Source organism: Vespa mandarinia, chromosome 8, assembly GCF_050613455.1.
Source record: "Vespa mandarinia isolate Hongniang chromosome 8, ASM5061345v1, whole genome shotgun sequence".
NCBI lineage: Eukaryota > Metazoa > Arthropoda > Insecta > Hymenoptera > Vespidae > Vespa > Vespa mandarinia.
Window position 1 is genome coordinate 4,107,501 of NC_140817.1, and position 10,000 is coordinate 4,117,500.

The 10,000-nt window shown below is 37.4% G+C and overlaps 1 protein-coding gene across 9 annotated transcripts in view; it reads left to right on the forward strand.

Annotated features, from left to right (window-relative positions):
• The window catches only part of Hr4 (nuclear hormone receptor 4), a 113,565-nt gene that overhangs the window by 87,915 nt on the left and 15,650 nt on the right, over positions 1-10,000 (forward strand). The window contains exon 1 of one of the 9 annotated variants that reach the window (XM_035877590.2): positions 5,038-5,435. The exons of 5 other annotated variants lie outside the window; for them this stretch is intronic. In XM_035877590.2, coding sequence (XP_035733483.2) covers positions 5,324-5,435 — 112 coding nt within the window. In that variant the 5' untranslated portion in view covers positions 5,038-5,323. Of the gene's footprint in view, positions 1-5,037; positions 5,436-5,462; positions 5,922-10,000 lie in introns of those variants that run through there. 3 more of the 9 variants (XM_035877575.2, XM_035877621.2, XM_035877583.2) reach the window with 3 other exon arrangements.

The window sequence follows — 10,000 nt, forward strand, 5'->3', positions numbered from 1 at the left end:
GTCGATAGATCGATCGATCGATCTATCGATCTATCCGTTCGTTCTTTCGTTCCATCGAAAGAAATTCCATCAAGATCACGGACTCGAGATTGACGATTAACGCTTAGGATTCTTCCATAAACAGGTTTTATATATCGGAATAATAAAGAAATATTTAAACTTAGATCAGAATGACGATTGAGGTACGTACCAATCGTGGATTGAGATACATCATTTAATTAGTTTTAATTGAAAAATTCCATAATAATTTTCGTCTTTCCGTACTCCCCTATATTAATATATACGATAGCAAACGATAATATGAGATTAGAAAAAAGAAACATAAAAAAGGAAAAGAAAAAAGAAAAGAAAAGAAAGGGAAAAAAAAAAGAGAAGACAAAAAAATGAAAAAAGCAAACAAATCGAATATCTATGAATCTATGAAAGAGTTTGACTCCGTAATAAGATCTACGCAATGCCTTACTCGATCGGTGAACAAAAATAACATGGCATTGAAACATACAATGCGGAAAACTTTAAATCGATTTAACCTTCGCGAAGGAAGAAGCCAAGTAAAAACAATATCGATGTTTTCTTTTTCAAACAATAATTGATCATTGAGTATACACAAAATTCGATTGCCCCAGCTATTGATGTATCGTGACTAAAAATAAGAGAACGTGACCGGGAATGATTATTTTCATTCATAAACGACTACGTTTTCGAATAACAAAATTTCGTTGACGGAAATCAACGAGAAAATTTAGCGTCTCCTTAACGTTTTAAAAGAAAAATCTAAAAATAATTCTCATTTCCAGGCGATAGTCGACAAGGAAAAAAAAAAAAAAAAAAAAAAAAAAAAGAAAAAGAAAATAAGAGAGAAAAAAAGAAAGAAAGAAAAGAAGAGAAAAGGAAGAAGAAGGCAAATCTTTTTCACGCACAAATTAAAACAAATTAATAAAATAATCTGAAAGTATAAATGTATCAAGTATAAATACAGTACTCATAATATTGGTTCTTAGATATATATATATATATACACATGTATGTATGTATGTATGTATGTATGTATGTATGTATGTATGTATGTACGACCATTCGTAGTCAAACAACTTAGATACATATATACATATATATATATATATATATATATATATATATATATATATATATATATCTAAATGAATACGATTAGTATTCACTTCTCAGATAATATGTTCTCGTTACATGCGTGCTCGCTGTATCGCAGTACAATCGACAAAGTAGCTTGTCAAAGTTTATCGTAAACCTTAATATTATTAAAAATAAACATGATAAAATATCACAACAACAACAACAACAACAATAGTAACAATAACAACAAACAAAAAATCATAAGCGTGATATCAACTATTTAAGCGTAATTACGAAACATCTAAAACTGAAAAGTAAACGTGTATTTATTTTCTTCATTCGATTACGTCGAACTTCGATGATTTGTAAATAAAGAAAAGTTAAAAGTATAAAAGTATAAAAATTAATCAAGAAGTATTGAAAATTAATTTTTTTTTAAAACAATAAACGAAGAATATTTTCATTTTCGATAATCCACAAAGAACATGAAGGTTGTAAATAAGATCGCCGAGTGAATTCGGGTGTCGATCGAAGACTCGCAGTTACGAGTCGATATCGATTATCAAGGAAATTATGGGAGGTTAAAGTTCAAAAGACTACGAGGGTCTGCTTGAGAGTAAAGAAGAGGAAAGAAGAGATGGAAAAGAAGGAGAAGGAGAAGGAGAAGGAGGAGGAGGAGGAGGAGGAGGAGGAGGAGGAGGAGGAGGAGAAACAAGAGGCGTGTACGTGTCGGTAAGCGAACGTTCATGCTCGTCGAGTACGCGCGCGCACGCGCGCGCTCACACATACGCACGTACGCACGATAGTGCATGCCTGCCGGTGTGATTGACATTAGTAAGTATGCCATGGCCAACCGCTCGCAACGTGCTGGTACGAACAACTGCAGTACTGCCCACACCGACTGCCTCATACATACAAATGCACAAGCATTCGCATACTGATCTATGTGTTGGCGCGAACAACGTTGACGCATTTGTCTAGGACTAGAACTAGCGACCAAAATTTTATGAGAGAAAGAGAGAGAGAGAGAGAGAGAGAGAGAGAGAATAAAAAAAAGAAAGTTGATTCGTCTGTTAAAAGTCAATCGAATGAAAAAACGAGCGATTAACGCAAGGATGGTACATGGGGGAGGGGAGGGGGGAAAGCGTGAATTAAGAGGTATGATCTCAAAGAAGAAAAAAAAAAAAAAAAGAGAGAAAAGAAAAGAAAAAAAGATGAGAAATTGAACGAATATATCTCGTATGGATTATTTGATAAAAATTAAGATTAAATTTACGAGATACTTCAAGTGATGTATCTGAAGGATGTGTTTGATATATGCTTTTTCTTTTTTTCTTTTTCTTTTTTTTTCTTTTTTTTCTTTTTACTTTTCTTCTTTTCCTTATCTCTTCATTTTTACGACGAGACAAAACGAAGTAGTTAAGAGTCTTGTCTATCTTTGGGAATGAAGATATCGCAACGAGAGTTGGAAACGTTATGGGATCCATGAAGAAAGGCGGTATCATTTTTCTTTCTCTTCTTTTTTTTTTTTTTGTTGTTTTTTTTGTTGTTTTTCTTTTTTTATTTTTTGTTTGAGGCGCGACGAAACACGCGCGGATCCTTTCGAACGTACCCGCCCACGTCATATGGTGTGTTAAAACAATGCAACAGGTGGCATACTCGGACGATCCGTTTCTACTTATTTGCAGCATACACTTGAAGGGAGAAAAAGACAGAAAGAAAATGACAGGAAAAGAGAGAGAGAGAGAGAAAGAAAGAAAGAGAGAAATTAAATATCCGATTTCAGGAAATCGGACTGAACGGTACAATAAACTCGAAGAGGAGATGAAATGAATACGAAAATATAAAAAAAAAAAGAAAAAATAAATAAAAATAAAAAAAAATAAAAATAAAAATAAAAATAAAAATAAAAAGCAGCAAAGAAAAAGCAAAAAAATTCAAACATTGAAAACTAATTATAGTTATAAATTATTTAAGAGCGCTCGTTACCGCGATTTAAAAATATTATCGTAGAACAGAAAAAAAAAAAAAGAAAAAAAGAGACGAAAAAAACAAAAAAAAACGTCCCATGAAGAAGAAAGAGAGAACAAAAAGAAACGCAGAAGGAAACGAAACAAAAGCAAAAAAGAAAAAAAAAAAAAAAAAAAGAAAAAGAAAAAGAAGAAGAAGAGAAATAAAAAGTCGCCGATTCTCGGTAAAAAGAACGGAGATAGGTCAGATGCAAATAAAAATGATAAACCGTGGAATGACGTAACGTAAAACACTGTTCGACGAAGGACACGGTTTTCACCAGGTTCGATCTTCCTGTAAGATGCTATCGTTTCACCGAAAAAAAAAAGGAGAAAAAAAAAGAAAAAGCAAAAAAGACCGGTATCGTCGAAGAAAGAGAGACACCGTGAAAGATATTAAAGAAGAAGAAGAAGAAGAAGAAGAAGAGAAGAAAAAGAAGAAGAAGAAAAAAAGAGGAGATGACGATGACGCCTCTCGCAAGGTCCTCCCTCCTCCTGCTCCATCACCTCTCTTATACTTTTGCTTTCGTCGAATAAATAAGCGGACGAAATACGCGGCTTGCGTTCAAAACGGACCACAACTTACCACCCTGGGCCTCTTCCTTCCCCACTCTTCTTCCTCCTCCTTCTCCTCCTCTTCCTCCTCTTGGCCCTCCCACCCACCTCATCTCCCCCCTGCACTCCTCTCGATTGGTTCGTCCAACCGACGCGACACCGTCCAAAACTTTCATCGACGACTTTCGTTACTTTCTTATCGGTTAAAAAGTGAAACACCGGTCGATCCAGCTCTCCCCTCTTACATCTCCCTCCCTCTTTCACTACCGATCCAGGATATGCGGATCACTCCGCTTCCCCCTCTTCCCCCACCCCTCCCCAGTCGATCTTCTTCGAACGATTATCGCGTAAGAGGGAGACCACCGGCCTCGATCGTTCTCGATATATTGAGAGTGAAACTGCAATGTACCTACGGAACGAAGGATGAACTCTCTTCTTCCTTTCCCTTCTTCCTTTTATTTCTTTTCTTTTTCTTAATTTCCTTCGCTCAACCATATCTACTTGCATATGTACGTACATAAATACGTACACGTATATACATACACATATATATATATATATTTCTTTGAGAAAAGTATCACGAAAGTGGTGCAGTCCGTATATGGTGAAGACGATATTTCTTTCTCACAGTTACTTTATACATTATATTCTCTCACACATTCTTACGTAACCAACACACTCGATGTCCTCTCGAGCGAGAAAGGAATCTTCCATTTTTCCCTCTCTCTCTCTCTCTCTCTCTCTCTCTCTCTCTCTCTCTCTCTCTCTCTCTCTCTCTCTCTTTCTCTCTCTCTCTCCCTCTCTGTCTTTCTTTCTTTCTTCAACTTGGATATTATTATTATAAACGCGACGATTTTTTAATCGCGATTTTATCTTTTACAACCCTTTATGATTATCACTCTTATATATATATATATATATAAAACTTCGTACGTGCAAACGTGAAGAACATCTAAATCTAAACTTAGGTACTTAAGTAAAATAATATAGAGAGAAAAAGAATTTGTGAGAGAGTTTGCAAGAGAGAGAGAGAGAGAGAGAGAGAGAGAGAGAGAGAGAGAGAGAGAGAGAACTCTTCGGATGTATTGAAATGAAGAAACGTGAGGAGACGGAGTAATGCTCGTTAGAAATTCTTTCGTCATCGCGTTTGCGTCAAAACGCTTCCTGTTTTGTTCGTAAACAGCACGGTTCTAAAGGCAACAGCAGTAACAGCAACAGCAGCAGCAACAGCAGCAGTAGCAGCAAAAGCAGGAGCCCTTTTTCTCTCTCTCTCTCTCTCTCTCTCTCTCTCTCTCTCTACGCAGAATCTCGGAGTCGTAGTAACGACCGTGATCGAATGTCATGGCGATTCCTCCTCCTTCCTCCTCCATAATCTCCCATATCTCCCTCCCTCCCTCCGCCTCCCACCTCCCCTTCCTTCCCACTTCTCCTCCTCCTCCTCCTTGTATACGGTCTCCACCTGGAGATCCACCTTCGTAACCGTGGCCGTACGGTTCAACGAGTAACTACGAGAGAGTGAAAGTTCTCGTTTACACGCGCCACGAGTTTTTGGCATTGGGCTTGGTTCGGATTGGAGGATCTCGGTTGGTATCGAGGCCACCGGTACCACCACCACCACCACCACCACCATCACCACCACCACCACGACGAGAACTTAACATGGATCCATGAGTTCGGTGGATCGCGTGGCCCGCACACAACTGCCTGCCCCAAAAACTTTGAGTTTCGCGAGGCGTTCACTTCGGCTCGTGGTCGTTTATCGAATGAGAGAATATACGCGTATGTAGTTAGTCAGTTACCTACGTATTTACGTTCGATCGTCTTTGTGATCATCGTGACGTGTTTAAAAAAAAAAAGACGAAAGGATAGATAGGAAGGACGTTCTCTTACACGTGTATTGTTGCTATCGTAACTCTCTTATGTTTTGTTTTGTTTCTATTGAAAAGACAACGAGAACGAAAGAGAAAGAACGATGGAAAGAGAGCTTATCGTTTCGTTGTTTTTAAATAATACCATTGATAAATATTTCTTATCCTTGGTGATCAATAACAAATCGATTGTATTTAAGACGTCGATTACAACGTGCTCTGTGTATTATTATTTAGTGTTAGCGAAGCAAGGAAAGAGAGAAAAAAAGGATATAATAGGATTTTAGTAAAAGTTCTTCCCCCCTCCCACTCCTATTTATTACTCTTCGTTGTTCCTTTTTCTGGAAATAGAAAATGTGCGCCAACATGAGTGTCCTCCAACAAGGCCGTCACATAGGTACGAATAACAATTTTTAAAATATGTATTATTCTATCTCTCTCTCTCTCTTTATATATATATATATATATAACAAGGAGATATTCAAGATCATGATTACGAATCGAGACAAATTTTTCGATTTGCCTACTATGCTTGTGGAATGATTATTCTTTTTTATTCTTTTTTTTTATCTATTTATTTTTTTCTCATCAACTTTTGTCTTTCTTTTACTTTTTACTTTTTCTTTTTTCTTTTTTTATTTCTTTTTTTACTGTCATATCTTTGATTATGTGGATAAGTTTACGAGAACGAGAACGAGAAAGTTAAAAGGATAAATTTATGTCTCTTCCTTCCTCTCTCTTTCTCTCTCTCCCCTTCCTTGTCCTCTCTCTCTCTCTCTCTCTTTCTTTCACTGTTCCTTTTTCTTTCTTTCTTTCTTTCTTTCTTTCTTCCTTTTCTCCGTTAAAAGCGGAAGTTAAATTTACGCGATCGCTATCGTGCCAATTCAGCCACGGTCGATCGCACGAACGATTAGAAACTTGAAAGTATGGGAGTCTTCCTTTTGCTCCAAATTGCAACAGTTCCTAGAATGAAAGAGAAAGAGAAAAAGAGAGAGATAGATAGAGAAAGAAAGAGAGAGAGAGAGAGAGAGAGAGAGAGGGAAATAGAGAAAGAGAGAAAATGAGACTCGATCGTTTCGTAACGGACATAACTTCGACATTCAAGCGTCCGTCCTCCTTCTTCCTCGCATATAATTAAAAGAAAAAGCAAACGTCGAACGTCAGATATCGACAAAGCCAATGAGAAATTCTAAAGATAATAATTCGCTGAACTCGTAGAAACGTATTCCGATGAAAGAATTTTTTGATTTTGAAATCGTCACTTTTTACGAACGAACGGCAAATGTGTATTCAACGGAAACGGAAAGAAAAGAAGAAGAAAAAAAGGAAAAAAGAAAAAAGAGAAAACGAAGAAGAAGAAGAAGAAGAAGAAGAAGAGAAAGAAAAAGAAAAAGAAAAAGAAACGAAAAGGCAAGAGGAGAAGGGACTGGGACAAAAATGAAAATGTACGGACATGTGCGCGCGCGTCTGTGTGTCTATCCTGTGCGTATCTATCTTTATGTATGTATGTGTGTGTGTGCGTGTGTGTATATGTGTGTATGTTTGAAAGAGAACACGAGCGTTAGTCAGTCATGTAGTTAAAAATAACGGATCGTAATTTGTAACGGTAGTAGGCCGAGAACTCGAATTTCGATCTTTCTACGGTGCTCTCTCTTTCATTCTCTCTCTCTCTCTCTCTCTCTATATATATATATATATATATATATATATATATATATATCTATCTCTCTCTCTCAGTAGCTTATGACACAACACGGTAAGGCTTGCCGTAGGAAAAGTAAGGTAAGGCCAGTGGTATAATAGAGAAACTTTCACTGCGGAGGTTCAATGTACCGGTCTCTCTAACTCTCACTGGCCCGTTCTCTCACTGCCGTCTGCCAACAACTCGTGAACATCCGTACTGACGAAGATAGTAGGTAGTATGCCCCTTCCCCTTTCCCTCTCTTAGCCCTTCCTTACCTTGTCCCAACGATGCTTACACGATTCCATTTGATCTTTTCTTCGAGATTTATCATATTAAGAATATTAATTATTCTTTTTTGCTTTTCACATGTCGACTGCTATTTGACAAAATACATTTCATCAAACAATATAACGTTGTCCTACATCAAACAAGAGAGTAAGAGAGAGAGAGAGAGAGAGAGAGAGAGAGAGGAAGAATTTTCGATAATTAAATAAAATTTTAAATATTTAAACATATAAATAAACCTACATATGTATGTTTTATATAAATCTTATTAATTGTACATATAACAATCGGATTTGGATAAATATTTTAATAACGGTAAAAAAATTCATCAGATAATAACGCCCAGCTTGATATTGGTCAAACTAATTAAAAATGCGAAATATTATTTTATATCTGTACGATTAAAAAACGAAGAAGATCTACTCGTTGGATAAGATGGAATTTAACGGTGGTGTGTCGTCGTCGTTGTTTCTTAACGGTACCAAGTATGAAGAGATAAGAAACAAAGTGTTTCGTATCTTCTTCCGTTCTTTATATCTTATATATGATACCCGTTTCATGAATGTTACTTCATATATATATATATATATATAAATAACATATTCATCCTGACGTATTACTCAAAACGAATAATTTGTTTTCTTCGCGATAATACGACGGAATAATACGAAAAAACAGACATAGAATTATTTTAGTATAGATATTGCGAGAGACCATTGTCATACTCGAGAATAAAAAAAGGAAAAATGATAAAAGAAAGAAGAAAAAGAAGTAGAAGAAGAAGTAGAAATAGAAGTAGTAGAAGAAGAAGGAAAAGAAAATGGTAGGAGGTATAGTCTTATAGGATGTCATGGCGTGGGAGAGTCACTTTCACCGTCCACGGTCCCTATAGCGGTAAAATCTACATGGTACATAAAATCGGACGTGCCGTTCCGCGATCGAAGCTTATAATAACAATATATATAATCAGAAAAGAATGATCGATGAAAATATATATTTTTCTCTTTTTCTCTCTTTCTCTTTCTGTCACTCTCTGTCTCTCTCTCTCTTTATTTTTACAATCAGATTATAAAAAAGGAAAGAATGCCAACAAAAATAGTACTGGACGGTGGATCGATGAGAAGAGGAGGAGGAGAGGGGGAAGAAAAGAAACAAAAAAAGAAAGGAACAAAAAAAAAAGAAGGTCTAGAAATAACTAAAATCGAAAACGAAAGAAAATAAAAATATCGAATATATGTAAAGTGAAAAAGAAAGAGGATAGAGAAGGAAAGAGGAACGTAATACGAAGCTCCTCTTTGGAGTAGCTTGAAATGGGCATAGCTTCGTGTCTAATAGAGCGAATGCCTCGTAGGGAGGAACGCGAAACTCGAAAAAGCTTGGCCGACATAGAGAAATAAAGAAGGAGAAAGAGAGAGAGAGAAAGAAAGAGAGAGAGAGAGAGAGAGAGAGTGAGAGTGAGTGAGAGAAAGATATAGAAAAGAAGCTTGCGCTTAGGCTTGGAGGCTAACACGAACACGACAAAAGAGACTACTTACTTGTAGTCTTTGTAGTCGTCGCGTAGTCGTCGGCACTCCGGCCTCTCAAGAAGAGACCGTAGGTTAGTGCATTGGCTGCACTTTCCGTCTCGGTGTGTGCATGTGCACGCCGGCAGTGGCGACGGCGACGGCGACGGCAGCGGCGGCGGCGGCGGCGGCGGCGGCGGCGGCGGCGGCGGCGGCGGTAGCGACGGCAGCGTCGGCTCTCGGTCGTATGCATGCATTGGTTACGCAAGAATAGCAACGTGTGTGAGACTGCTGACCCACATACGGCGGCAGGGAGCAAGGACCCCGGCTTCGACACGTACACGCGCGTTCCCACATACACATACGTACATACATACATACATGCATACATAGATACATACATACATACACATATATATGCACGTACACATACATACTCAATGAGAGGAAACTGAGAAAGAGTATCGTATATGTGTAAGCGAGTGCACTCACTCCCTCTCCAATAATACTCTCGTATAAAATGCGCATGTCTATGGATACGTGATGCGCGCTACCGTGTTATATATATATATATATATATATATATATATATATATATATTCCTCTCACTCTCGCCATCTCACTCGAAACTACCGCCGCGTATTCTCTTCTTCTTTTCGCGCATGCCAACGCCCGCGAGCGTCCGACTGTATGAGTGCACATGCAACTCCATCTGTCGTCTTATACTCTTAACCATAGGACGCACACACACTGCTCTCGGCCCACGTGGCTCTGCGATAGATGCAGGCCGGCTTAAGGACCGTTCACACATCATCATCTCTTTATCGATTAATTTAAAATAGATTAAAAATCGAGAACGATTTTTCTTCGTTTTCTTTCTTTTTTTTTTTTTTTCTTTTTTGTTTCTTCTTCTACTTTTTCTTCCTTTCTGTCATTCTTTTTTTTCTTTTCTTTTTCTTTTTCTTTTTCTTATTTCTTTGATTTGTCTCTGTCCTACGATCTTTC